At 35.1% G+C, this 14,199-nt stretch overlaps 1 protein-coding gene across 2 annotated transcripts in view; it reads right to left on the minus strand.

Moving 5' to 3' along the window:
* Window positions 1-14,199, minus strand: part of TNPO1 (transportin 1) — an 83,614-nt gene that overhangs the window by 11,970 nt on the left and 57,445 nt on the right. For both annotated transcript variants that reach the window (XM_080573182.1, XM_080573181.1), the window contains 10 exons: window positions 11,303-11,455; window positions 10,080-10,305; window positions 7,320-7,491; window positions 5,766-5,852; window positions 4,907-5,014; window positions 4,528-4,686; window positions 4,349-4,436; window positions 3,240-3,338; window positions 2,939-3,034; window positions 38-113 (listed from right to left, as the gene is read on the minus strand). In XM_080573182.1, coding sequence (XP_080429308.1) covers window positions 38-113; window positions 2,939-3,034; window positions 3,240-3,338; window positions 4,349-4,436; window positions 4,528-4,686; window positions 4,907-5,014; window positions 5,766-5,852; window positions 7,320-7,491; window positions 10,080-10,305; window positions 11,303-11,455 — 1,264 coding nt within the window. The remainder of the gene's footprint in view (window positions 1-37; window positions 114-2,938; window positions 3,035-3,239; window positions 3,339-4,348; window positions 4,437-4,527; window positions 4,687-4,906; window positions 5,015-5,765; window positions 5,853-7,319; window positions 7,492-10,079; window positions 10,306-11,302; window positions 11,456-14,199) is intronic.

Raw genomic sequence — 14,199 nt, forward strand, 5'->3', positions numbered from 1 at the left:
AAAAATGAATTAAAAAAAAAGATTGAATAATACACACCAGGGTCTTATAAACTGCTGTAGCATGGGGGCCACCTCTTGAGGACAAACGTAACCAAGACGACCAATTGTTATTGCTAAGGTAACGCAATCACGGTTATACACCACCAAACGCCAACCAAGACATGAGCAAATGAGGGGGGAGGAGAAAAAATAAAGAAAAAACAACAAATAACTCAGAAACAGAAACCAACAGAATCTGTGTATGATAATAAACATAAGATTTCACCAGTGCTGTTTATTACCACCCCCTAAATAAGAGGCAGCAACATATATGGTATACTCTCCAGGGTAAAAGAAAAATTAAAGAAGTAAATGAGAGAACACCAAAAACACAATTTAAAATCCAAAGGCTTTCTGATGTAAATAATCATTCTGCCCTCTTCCAAGTTCTCTCATATGTTAAATTTACCTACCATGCACTTGAGTTTTTAATCAAACGTGCTATTAAAAATTCCCTTAATCAAAACGAATTAACCATTTTCAGTTTTAGTATTAAGTACTCTTAACATTTATTTTTTCAATATTTAGAATTCAAGATTTTAATACATCTGTGAGTAACGATGCATTTAGAAGTAACGTTACATTAAATATACTGTTGTCTACCTATAAATACTAAATAGGTGATACAGTTCTTAAAGAGTACCAAATATTTGTTTTCTTCATAATCTTGTAGGGAATTTAAAGTGATTGCTAAGTCACAGCAACTAACTGCACAAAGTTAATTCTTTAATCCCAATTTCTCTTTTTCACAACAGGCTTCCTCATAAAAGTCATATAAGAATCTGATTTACGTTACAAAGGCATAGGGACACATGAAAATCAAAATTGCTTCTTGAGATGATTTAGTGGTTTGGTCCTTTTTGAGGGACAGACTGAATAAAATATCATTATGCAAATGTGTTTTAGTGGTGTTTGCTCAGCTTACAAAAGATTAATCTTTAGAAAAAGAAGAGGGTGGGGAATAATGTATCAGGATTACTTGAAGCAAAATACATGAATAATACTAAAATCCAGCAGATTTATATGAAGCAGAGAAAGGAAACCTATGTTCAAGGGACATACTATGCAACACTCTAATTAAACAGGCATTTGTGAACAGTTTCATGAAACATGCAATAAAGCAGATGATGCTTTCTCCAATAAAAGTTTGGTGTAGGATATAGTAGTAGTTTGAAATGTACTCATTCCGTGAAAGCTGCAGCTCACTTGTAATGTACTATTTTTCCCTGATATTACTCAAGTTCAGCATACAACGTCTACAATTTTCAGGAGATCTAACTTACTAAATTTTATTTGAACTACTTGTTTCAAATGAAAATATAAGTTTTACCCCTAGGTTCTCACAGCTACAGTCTGTACAAGAAATAGCAATTTCTGACAAAACTCAAGTTTTTCCACGTGTACTCATTTTCAATGCTGCTACTTTTACTTAATGTAGTCATACATTTCTATAGAAATGTTGTCATAGATCATTACACAGCAACTTAACACAGAAAACAGTAATATTTTTGCACATACCAGTGGCATGCAGCACAATATCCCACAACAAACTTATAATAAGTACACCACACTCAACATTTATTTGCAGTTACGCATCCACATTTAAAGTAACTATTAAGGGAATAAAAAAAAATGTCAGTGTTTGGATGCTTCCAAAAATTCTATAAGAGTGACAGAAGCAAAAATTTAAGTATTGGATGCCTATCAGTTACAGGTATTACACATCCATCAGTGCAAAGAAAGGGGGGCCAGGGGTTGGGTGAGAAGGAATTTATACTGCTATATTATTCCATGGTCTATTTCAAAACAAGTAGGTATTTGCTCGAAAATAATTTCAAAAAACATTATCTATAATATGCTAGACAACTAGGTAGTTTTCTTTCATGTTCACCTTCCATACTAAATTAGGGTTGGTGGGAGGGAGGGAGGTAAACTGTAGTTTTTACGTTTAGAGAATACTGAAGGAAAATACATTGAGAATCTCTCTCCAATTTACCTCATGCTTCACATCAAATGAATTTGCATCATTTTCAATCGTGTCATGTTATAATGTCTAAACTATCATTTTCTTACAGGATAATTAGTTTTCAAACATGAAAAAAATGAAAAGATTCTCAATTAGTAAATGAGAAACCTATCAAATTGTTAACAAATTTCTGCTAAAGTATGGAAGGTGCTTTTCATACCAGAACGTGCCCTCTATAAATGCAAAAGAAACAAGCCTCAGAAATTCTTGTTTAATTTGGTGACTGTTCCCAAATTGGAAGGCAAAGCTGTTGGCCAGAACGCACACGCCAATTTTAGATTTTTTTTTTTTTTTTAAATTGTGACCAGGTATTAGAAATTGTACAAGATTTCTTTTACGTTGGTGGTAAAAGTGCCATCACAGATCTAGATCTTTGTGATATCACAATTCAATAAAAGTACTTTTAAAAAAAGCACTTCTTTTTTTGAAAATTCAAGAAAATCTTTGTGTGTTATATATATGCCAATTATATTTGTTTCAAACACTAGAGATATATATGCATGTCCTTATACATATGTACTGTGTGCATATATTTAAATCAGGGTAAAGTCTTTAGTGTCACCTATTAAATATGACAAATACAGGCAGTAAATAAAATTGGAAGAATATGTCGAAATCAAACAGATGACAAATAAATATGGTAACTCTTATAGAGGTGAACTTTCCAGAATCTAGATATATGATAGATGGTTTGCTGCAAGGCTGAGACTTGTAAGAGCTTCTGCAAAATAGAGTTGCTTTTGTTTATAAAAGCCAAATACATAGCAATATAATCAGTTCTGGTGTGTTTCCTCTATACAATTTTTATAACTAGAAAAACCCAAAACCAAAACTGTAATTCCCTTCACCACAAATGGTTGAGTTTCTGGGTACCTGTGTTCTCTAACAACGTCTTTGGTGTGTTGGGTCTGTTAATTATTTCTACAAGCTGGTGCAACACCATTGGAATATAAGGCTGCATCTCTATACCTGAAATAGTCAAATACAAACATTGAGAAGAAAATGACCATTAATATATAATCTATATAGATTTGATACATTGAATTTACAATCAAGGACAAGGTTTCCAAAATAAATTTTAAGTTTTAACATGAAAGTATCATTAAAAATAAACAAAACCAAAACACGCAAACAATGCTAAATATGCAAAGATTCAAACTAAAAAAAATCTTACCCATCTGGATGGAGATTTCCCCAATTGCCCAGGTGGCATTGTTACACACAGAAATGAATTCAGGGTTTAGGTTGGTTCCCAAGATGGGCATGAAATCAGCTAGAAAGAACAACATTTTTAAAGAAATCTCATCACACAACACAATCATCTTGTCCCAGAACCATAATACTGCAGAAAAATAACATTAAAAAAATAAAATAATATGAGCCTACTTAAATAAGTGTTATGCATGAATTAATAAGAGCTGTATTTCTGCTATATATTGGATTAACATGGATTTTGGAACTTAAGTAGATCAATGTAAATCTTTTCAAACTATGATTCTAAAATGCTTTTAATAGGCTTTATGTTTTATGCAACTCTATAAAACCTTTTTCTTCCCTTCCTTTAGCTGGGTAAGAGAACAGAAGACAAAAACAACCCAACAAGTACTTGTAGTTTAATAACATTGTTGAACAGCCCTTGAATCTCTTGAATAGCTATGCATACAGCTGTGCTAACAAAAAAATGCTTAGAAGTCAATCACATCTATTGTTATAACATCTGCCAATTAAAAATTACATTCCAAGCCTATCAAAACATACATTTGTCAATATAAGTGTATCTCAAGAGCATCTGAGAGATGAGACAATAATTACTGTGTAAGTATGTAACTGATGCTATGTTCCTACTGAAATTTAAAAACAGAACAAAAAATACCCAATCCAAACTCTACCGTTTAGCTACATTTTCCCATTTCTATGCCTATAATTCTAATCTAACTACAGATTCTAATAAAAAATATGAAAGCTACTAATTCAGTGATTTATCAAATACATCAATTGTTCTAATTAAAGTTTATCTATTTTTCTGTATTCTTGCCGAACAAGCAGCTTTTACATTACAAAAAAATCAAGCACCAAAATGAACTTCTACCCTGTCTACAAAAGAACACATCTTTTAAACACAGTTTGAAGGAGAAAAGACTACAGCCCCTTGCTGATTAAAAGAAAATGAAAACTTACAACACCATAACAAGGCAAGCCACAAAAAAAGGAACTTAATAACAGATAAATGAGTTTCTTATCAGTTTGTAAACAAGCTAACTTTAATATGCAAAAGAAACATACCGATGCAAGGCTTAACATGCTGAAAACATGCCTTTGTCAGATCACCTAACAATGCAAAAGAACTCTGCCGTACCTCAGGCATTTTATCCTAAAGAGGAAAAGAAAAAAGATATTAATTCTAGAAGTGGTTTTGATTCTCTTAAAGAAAATCCTTAGATTAAATAGGTTTCTCATCTCACCTGCATGCATTGGTACATTAGTGTCAGGATATTGCTGCGGGCCACTAGCTGTTCAATGTTGCCTCCCAGTCCTTCAGCTAAACCACTAAGTAAATCAAGAGCCACAATCATGAAGTCTTTATCTGGAGCCTCATATTGGTCTGGTTGAGCATTGTGCAACTGCCACAAATAAACATGCATTTTCAGAATGAGTATTACATTTTCTCAAGGGTATGCATAAAAATAACAGTTAGGTTTATTTAGACATTAATGACTGCAGCTTCATTTAGACATTCTATGGTTAAACTACAGATTTCCCTGCCAACCCAGAACTTCACATAGTTCGTACATTGTTTTAATGAGATATTCTGAAAACATTGGAATAGCAACAGAAAAATACCATGGCTTGTGCAAGGGTCTTCTGCACCAAATTTACACAACGCTGGTACACAGGTTCACAGTATGGAAGAAAGCCAGATTGCAAGGCAGTAGCAACTGACGACAGGCACTGGAATTACAAAAAAGGGAAAGAAGTTACAAACTTTCCTCACCTCCCCCAAGAGTCTTTTACCTGGGAGAGGTAAATTAAAACATTAGTATTTAAAGCATATCCAATGCAACTGATTAAGTAAACACAACCTAGAAATGCAGTACTAATTAGTTGAACCAAGGCAACTGTCAGCTAATTGCTGCTCTGTCAAACATGCCAACGGACAAAATTTCTCAGAAGCAGTATCTTCCTTCTTGGTAATTTTTAAGTGCATACGAAGACACATAGCACTTACACTAAGCTTCAATATCTTGATCGTGTACAAGCCTTAACACTACTTAACATTATTTCATTTTCTATAAGTGTTTTCCTGCTTCACACCTGGAAAGTAGAGTGAACAGACAACATGGTTTGGTTTATACCTTCAGGTTGTCTAAAAGTAGTTTTAATGGAGGTATGAAAGGAAAGTGAGAAGACAAAAATAAAAAAGGGGTAGAACTTTAAAAACAAGAAAAAAGAATCCCAAAGAAAACACTCAAGAATGGCAGAAAATAATCTAAGATTTCTACTAAATATAATGACATTTCGTCAATCATAAGATTTTCTTAATACAATCAGAATATTTTATCCGTAACAGAAAATTCCTGATGCCATCAGATTTTGCAGTCACACTTCCTAGTAAGAGCTTCTTAGTAGGAGCTTCTTTAGAAACTAAAAAAATTTCTTCATAGAAGTAGTTGATAGATGATATTCAAATTTTAACATTTACCTCTAATAAAGGGAAGAGATCTTTATCTTCATCCTTCAACATGTTCCACTTCTGGATTAATGGAGGCATAAGCATCTGAATATATTCCTGTTCAGGATGAAAATGCATCAGCTGCTGAAGCAGTTCATTGCATACTAATTTATTTCAAGGCCAGAAAAGTGATATATCAAGATCCACTTTATTTTTTTCAGCAGAAAAAAAAAAGATTTGCTGTAAACCATGCTTTGTTGTAACATGTAGCAGTAGTTTAATATTAGAGTTTATAATCTATGTTTTAAGATCATTTCAGTGAAGCATGCACCTTTGCAAAGTGAATCTTTTCCTTCAGGGCTGTTTTCAACATAGCAACTGTCAATAGCTTCCTAGGTTGTTACACATCTATATGATTACCACAGAACCTATGAAATACTTTATTTATTTTTTAAACCAGCAGTGCAGTCTGCCACCTGCTTTTCTCAACCAATTGCCATTGCCCTCATGTTACAAAACCCATCACCCTATATACCTCAAACTTCTTCCTCACGCAACTAACCATCTATGAATAAAGCCTTTTTTTTTTAATCTATCCAGAAGGACAAACTTGCCCATTCTGTAACGAGCTGCTGCATCTTCACTGCCACTACTCAGTCATAAGGACGTTGAGCAAGGCATCCCTGTTAGTGATGCTGCTCCCAGAAGGTATCTAAAGAGCCAGCTAATGCTGTGTGCAAAACTGCAATATTCTAAGCGACTGAAGAAAGTGCCACCATCACCAGGAGTTCCCATTTAGCTTCCTCTAGGTGCTGTCAAATGTCAAATTGGCCAAGACCAGAGGGAGACTAAAAAAGAGGTCCTTTGAGGGTATGGGGTTTTGGATTGTAAGTAAAATGCAATTGCAAGAACCCAAGTTGATTTATTCTACTATGTCTATGTCATGTGAAGCACTATAGAGAAAAAAATTTAAATATGCTTAAGAAGATGCATACAACATGTGAAATATGCACATTCTATTAACAAAGGTACACTAACCCCCCCCCCCCCCTCCCCAGTATTTGCCTTTGCATTATCTGTGCTTTGGCTAAAGAATTTGGTGTTTTTATATATAAATTGCATATCTGTTCTACTCTCAAGGAATTTCTAGTGGCAATATGCTCCACTATATAGGAAAAAGGTGACACACACAGCAGCTTAGCTAAACTGAAAATAGTTACAAAAAAAAGATTGGTCAGCAGAAATTAGCACACATTCCACCAATTCCTCTGAAGTTCCACTTAATATTTACATTGACATGCATATCTCCCCTGAGCTGAAGAATTCTGAGAATGAAGTACGAAGTCATGACAAGAAGCACATTTCAGAAGCCAATACACAGAACCTTTTATTCAAAATCGTGAGTACTTGCGTTGTGGTCAAATTACACGCACTCTATGTACTCTACATGTAAATATTCAGTATCATTGAAACCTACACAGAAAATTTAGCGTTTCGTTTTCGTAACATGTAAAGCATACTACAAAAAACACTGAACCAACATTTTTTCAGTAAGCGTGTTTATGGAACATAAGGTATACTCACCGGTTTATTTAGATGATGTCCTACAGAATCCGCTAGAGTTCCAATAGCGTCATAAAGAATGAGCAGGTTTTTGTGCTGGTATTTACTAAATGCGAAGACCAAAGTGTCAAGTATATACGCAAGATAAGGAACAAGCTCTGTACAAGCCTCCTCTTCTAGAGTAGCAAAGGCACTGAGAGAGAAAACAAACCAAGAAAGCACACAGGTCAGCCAGTACCTCTGAAAAACAAAAACCACCCACAAAAACAATTCAAAGCACTTCACACTAGCCATTTCTTTTTAAACACAAAATTTTTTGTCCTCAAATTCATCTCAGGTCTATTTTCAAAATTGTATTACTGAGGTAACCTTAATCTATTTTGATTGAACACATAAGGGTTCAGGTCTTGCACTGTGATGAATAAAATTCAAAAATATTCATTTAAAAACTGTTACATATACACAGGAAGCCCCTTCTGCTCCCCCCCCCCCCCCCCCCCAAGCATTACTGTATAGAAGTTACTATGTATTAACTGAAATTGTAGAAACCATAAAATTGTTTATTTCAGCTAAAACCAGCTCACTATATTTAATACATGCTGTAGCTGCACCTAGAAGCCCCAGTGCTGTTGTACCAGTACAACGCCAACACCAGCCTGTACCTGCATCAGTTCACTCACTGCACAGAAAAATGGGTACAGAAAGACAAAGAAAACAAAAGCAAACAAGGGATGAATGACTTTAGCCACCCTTGCTCAAATCACACATCACGGCATCATTGAACCTTCTCAGCTCCAATTGTCAAGTGTGTGTGAACAACAGCATTAAAAAAAGCAGGACATGCTGCTTCAAGAAAACAATAAAAGGGAAAAAAAGATACTGGCCTAGCTTGTGCCAACAAGATTATTAGCAGCCTGCCCCAGATCTTAAAAAAAGGCATGCATCACCTTATGAAGTGAACAATTCCCTACTGGCCTGTTGCCAAATACAGAAATGCCTTTTCTTAACACAATACAACCGTGAACTGTTTAAGTGGCTAGTGTCATTACTTTTTAAATAATTTATTATTTTGAAGTATTCTTTCAGAAAGGCATAGCATGTGAGCAGGAAAACGTGTTTCAATGAAATCTTTTTGGGCACCCCCAACTATAGGAGCAGTTTCTCAATATCACAGCAGTGGAAACTAGACAGCTGCAATGATGTGTAAGTTAGTGATGAAAAGACACAGTATCCTGTGAGCAATTTGAAATATAGTAGACAATGATCTGTGCAGCTCTCCACTGCATGAATGCAGTTTTTAGCTCCTCTCCAAGAAAAATCATTGTATCACTATTTATAAAGCTACTAAGTACATTTTGACCCGTAACAACTCTACATTTTCCTTAAAGTGGAATGTCCCAGACTATTTGTTTATTTTAACTGCAACAATATTTTTCATGAGTCATTGCTGTAGAGAGAGCATTTCAAAGTATGCTACAAATAATTAGGTGTTCCATTATTTTTTTAATATTTCCATTTTATCTCTACCAACAGTGGAGACACTTTTCTCTTTTAATAGTTTCCACAACCTATTGCACATACTCCATAAGCACTCCATGAGGGTATTCCAACAATCGCAACACAGCTATGTTTAAGCATATCTCAGCCATGTTTTGGACAAGGAAAGCATGGTTAGAAATGTGTAGTTGGTTTTGCTGGTTTTGATTATTGTTTTAAATAGAATTTTTATGCAAGTAATTCCTCGGATCTGCAAATTTGTGAAGTGAGTACTCAGATCACCATGCTCCTGTTCATTCTGGAAGTAACAGAAAGCTATCACTAAGAAAAGACAGGCAAACATAAGCAGAAGTTAAAGCTGAAGAAATTTGCTAGCCAATTGTTTGAAAAAGTTTAGAGACAAAAATGATACAGTGATTAAATATGCAAAACTTACACAGTACATTTCATCAAATTACTTGATTCTGATCTTAGGCAAGAACACATCTGCCCCTTTAGTGCAAAGCTTAGCACAAGAACTCTGACCTCTGCCTTGAGACACTACTGAAATTTGAAAAATAACAATTGTTTCAAGCATTATGTGTGCAATCAGACGCAGATCTAATTCTGCTTTATGTAGAAACCTTCTTGACAGTCTGCTATGTAAATTCCTGCCCCACACAAACTGACAAGTAAAGCTTTATTTGTTGAGCTTCCTGCAAAAGAGGTATACCTATTCCCATTCCATTAACATTCCATTCATGGAGACATTAATTTTGTTTTGTTCTTAAAATATCAGCAGACAAGTGGGAAAGGGGAATCTTGTCTCCCAGGATTTCCTTGCAAGAGAAAAAGGAATATCCATTGCAATAATAATGATAACCCAAATGTTTTGGTAATACTGGGCTAAGTATAAACATTACGATAGGATAGTTTTCTGTTTTCATCAGTATTGACCTTATTCATAAGCATATAAAAGCCTGTCAACGAAACTCCAAATGTTGAAATTAAACAGGTGTCACAAAGATGGTTTCTTTTACTGCAAAGTATTATTTAGTTTGATGATTCATATACTCTGATGTCAAACTGGACAAAAGAAATACAAATTAACTTTTAAAATCTTATTAGAACTGTGAGTAATTTGTGTTGTTCCACACAAAGCTGCACCTACTCCAGTGTGAAAGAAATAAAAACAACATCAAGTGCTAAAAATGGAGTCACGCATTCATCAATAAAAGCATTAAAATAACTTCCAATGAAAAAGTAGTGTCATGGACAGTGCTTTTTGGTTAAGCTTTGGCTCACCTGCAGGCAGCTTCTTGTACTCTCTTGTTGCTATCCAGGATACGCTTTAGCAACTCAGTCATTAATGGCTTCAAGTATGTGTCTGGGGGTTGACTAACTACCCAGTGTGCATAGCGACTAAGAGTCCAGCATGTAATGGAACGCACAAGAGCCTTTTTGTCAGAGAGGCACTGAATAAGGTGAGGGATCAGCTCAGGAAGATACGGAATCATACCCTGCATGCAGCCTGCAAGGAAAAAAATATAGCTATTGCAGTACTAGAATTAACAAAGAATCCCATTTCCTAAAAGGGACATATTTTCATTCTCTATCACATAATAATACATTTTCATATACAAAGCAAGTCTACTAAATTTATGTTAAGTCCCAGAAAGAAACATTACCATGAACAATTAAACCTCCCCAGTGAAATTTTTGTTTAACTGCATTTCTATTTCAGTGCTTCCCCAATCTCCAGAAATTCTGCTTTGTTAGACAGAGTAAAGAAGGAACACCCAAATAAAATGGGTTTATGAGGCTTCAAGGTCCTAAATCAGTCTGCTGACAGGGACGAAAGCAACAAGTTGTGAAGGATTTGGCCTTGATAACAGATAAGTATTTTCTTAAAAAGGATTACTTCAGAAATTTGATTTTCTTCATGTTTTCTCCTAATATCACACCAACACTGACTAGCAACAAAAGCTGATCTTTCAAGTCAGCAAGGGCAGTAATTTACTGAGGTTTACCAGAGGTACTAACTTTTACTTTGCTTGACTTGAAATCTAAATCAACAAAAAAGTTCCTTAGCAACAAAAAAAATTATATTTACTAGGCACTGTGGGGAAAAAAAAAATCAGGCAGACATGGACCCAAAAGTACTCCTTCCATCTGCAAAAAGGACAGAGAAGCTGGAAGTCTGGACAAAAGGCTAAGCCTTTAAGTACAAAGAAATATAAGTTATTATATTTAAACCAGAGAACCATCCACAAAAAGTAGCTCAAAGAGAGTTAAAGAAGGAATAAAAGAAATAATCTAAGTAATTCAGCCTCCCAAACATGCATTAATTTGAAAATGAAAACTTAAATAACTACAGTCACCAAATAATGTAGAAAGTAATCAATGAAACCAGAGATCAGTGGAAGACACAGACTTGTTTGCACAAGTAAATGTACCTAGAAGTAATCACAGAGTTGCTTTAGAATCAGTCAAAAGTTTGGCAAGCTGATATGCACCATTTGCCTTACCTTCAGCAATTGCTCCAAGAACAAGGATACCAGACTCTTTAACTACCCATTCAGGATGGAAGAGCAATTCCTTCAAAAGAGGCAAGATGTGTGGCAGAAGTTCATCACGGAATACATTGGCCAGGACATCTAGAGCAGCAGCAGAACATTTCCCTGAAGGCAATTAATAGCGTTAATCCCAGTTGCAGTTAGGCAGTATAATCCTCATTTTAACTTTCAGCTGCCAGTGGAGTTTCAGGGCATTAAAAAGGATACTTCTATTTTGTTCCAGTCACTGATCCACTTTGCTCTGGTGTAAAGGTACAGCTCCTAGAAATCTAGTTTTGAAGCTCTTAAATACCAACTAAAAATATATGCTCTGCATATATTAACTCACTGACAGGAACCACATCATTCTATTGCAATGCTCTATACACTATGTAATTTCAGGATGGCATAACACCAAGGAAGAGAAAAGATCTGTGACATGAATGTAACATACTTGAGAAACTAAGGAGAAATGGCCTAAAAACAAACAAATAAAAATCAGTATTTGATTCAAAAGAGTTCAGCCATGATTCATGTCTCAAAGAAAAATCATGTCTACAGACAAAGGAATCTGCAGGCCCGTGCTCTGAATGTATACCACACTCCTATTTTTTGATGCACTAAACAGGAACAACTTGAAATTAGTTTGAAACTTTTTAACCCTACATTTGTAGAAATAAAAGCTCATAAAAGAAAAATCAGAAACACCTTCAAAGCACAATTCAGAAACCCTTACTCTAGTTTTCTGACGTAGTGTCACCATGCCTAGAAAAATAACACTAGGGTTGTTTTATAAAGAATGTGTGTATTACAGAATTTATGCTGTACTGTTTTGCTTACTACGATCTCAGTTCCTTCTTAATCTGTCAGAAAGCTCGTAACTGGAATATACTAGACAGGTATCAGTCAAAACATACATAGCATATCTAACATGTAAAAATCCTAACCTAGACCTAAACGGCTAGTGGGCCCAGATAGGATACAGGTACGTTTCAGCTGCGAGGCAGCAGCTACTGAAACAGATAAAACTTTCTGCTCTGCTCCTAGATGAGGTCCAAAACATTAGCATGAAACAAAGAAGAGCCTTCAGCTTACAGAAGATCTCAACTGAAAATCAATACTAAACAGCACAAACTCCCAAAGATGAGCACCTGCACCTATCAGCTAAGACTGTTTCAGCTTTCTACTAGAGAAAAAAGGATTGCTCCCATGATTAGTTAACAGGTATCATTAGTAGGCAATACTGCTAATAGCCAGGTTGCACTGATGATTCCTCTGTCTGAATTCAAAGTCAAATATAGAACACTGATAAGGAATAGGGGACACAATTCTGAACTTTAGATAACCCAAATTCTCTCAAAGTCCAGATGACACATGTCAGTACACATTTGCCCAGCTGTTCTGCTCTTCCTCTTTCAGGCCGCCACTCCTGGTCAGCTTTAGCTTCCTCACCATCTTAACTAAAACTCTTACCACAAGGCATTCTGTCAATTTCAGCTACGCTTTTCATAGCTGAAGAATAACAGAAAATATGCATTTAATACTGCCATCTCTACACACAACAATGACAAGAACAGCATGAGTCTAAAACTATATATTTAAGATACTTTACAAAAATAAGCCACTTATGTCAATATTTTCTTCGTAATTCTAAAAAATTCAGTTAAGTCTCAATTTTTTATTTTGATCCCTAAGCTTCAAGGTACCTTCATCTGTTATGAAAACTCATCAGGGCTTTTGAAGAAAAAATGTTTATGTGGATGTGTCTCAATACTGAAAAAGGGGCTCGTTAAGGAAAAAAAGGTCTGTAATTTATATATCTCATTATACAGTAAGAAGAACAAAACTGGGGAAGAATAGATTAGGGTGCATAGCTTGAGAAGTTTTTGAACCCACACTGAGACAGCCAACAAAATCAGGTATTTTATTCCTATAGCTTCTGAGAGGTTGATTGGAGTAGTTTAAAATCATGTCATGAAGTTGTTAAAAAAATCTACAGTGTGATTTCCTATTTATATAAGTAAATCTATTTGTAGACTGTCCAGATTCAAAAAGAATACATATTTTAATCAAACCAATCCATGTCAAGAAACACAAGTTCCTAATGGTACCAAGAAATTATACTTCCTCATTTTGTTATCCAACATCTTCTGGATCATAACTGAGAAATAAGCTCTTGGATTCACCTTTTAAGGTGGTGAACAGTAGAACCAAGGAAACGACAAGAGCGGCAGCTACAGATTTATCTCATGTGGAAGCAGACAGAAGACAAATCCTTGCCTGTTTCAGAGTGAGGCTACTTTTAAAAAGTATATTTAAGCCTCATTTGACAGAATTCTGCTTGCGATGAATGAACTAACAAATTATACACATATACACACACATATATATAAATTAAAAAATATGTAATTTGTGGCATTGTCTTTCCTTACCATATGACCAATTGGCTTAAAGATCCTATGACATACACATGCATAGACCACCAGAACAGTTGTTTCCTCACAACTATCTGCTCTCTTTGTAACTCAGGTGCTCTGCTCTGGTCAGAAGCAAGTTTCTCACATATAAAAAGAAATACTGGTAACAGCTGTCAGTAGTAGCATGTTCAAATGGAGGGGGGAGAGGAGAACCGCACAAACCAGTTTTAGAGTGGAGACTGAAGTAAAAGAAAGCATTATTAAGCTTCCCCCAGTTATGATATCTACATTTTTTTAAGCTAAATAGGTGATCCATGATTTGCATTTTGTAGAATTAAAGTCCAAAGCATCTATTAAATTGTACAGGTTTATAGCTCCATGTGCCATATTCACAACAAAAAATAAGCTTACAGATAGTCTAAATATCATCTGAAAGAACCACCCCAGGAAAAA

Source organism: Anser brachyrhynchus (assembly GCF_964034855.1).
Source record: "Anser brachyrhynchus genome assembly, chromosome: Z".
Classification (NCBI taxonomy): domain Eukaryota; kingdom Metazoa; phylum Chordata; class Aves; order Anseriformes; family Anatidae; genus Anser; species Anser brachyrhynchus.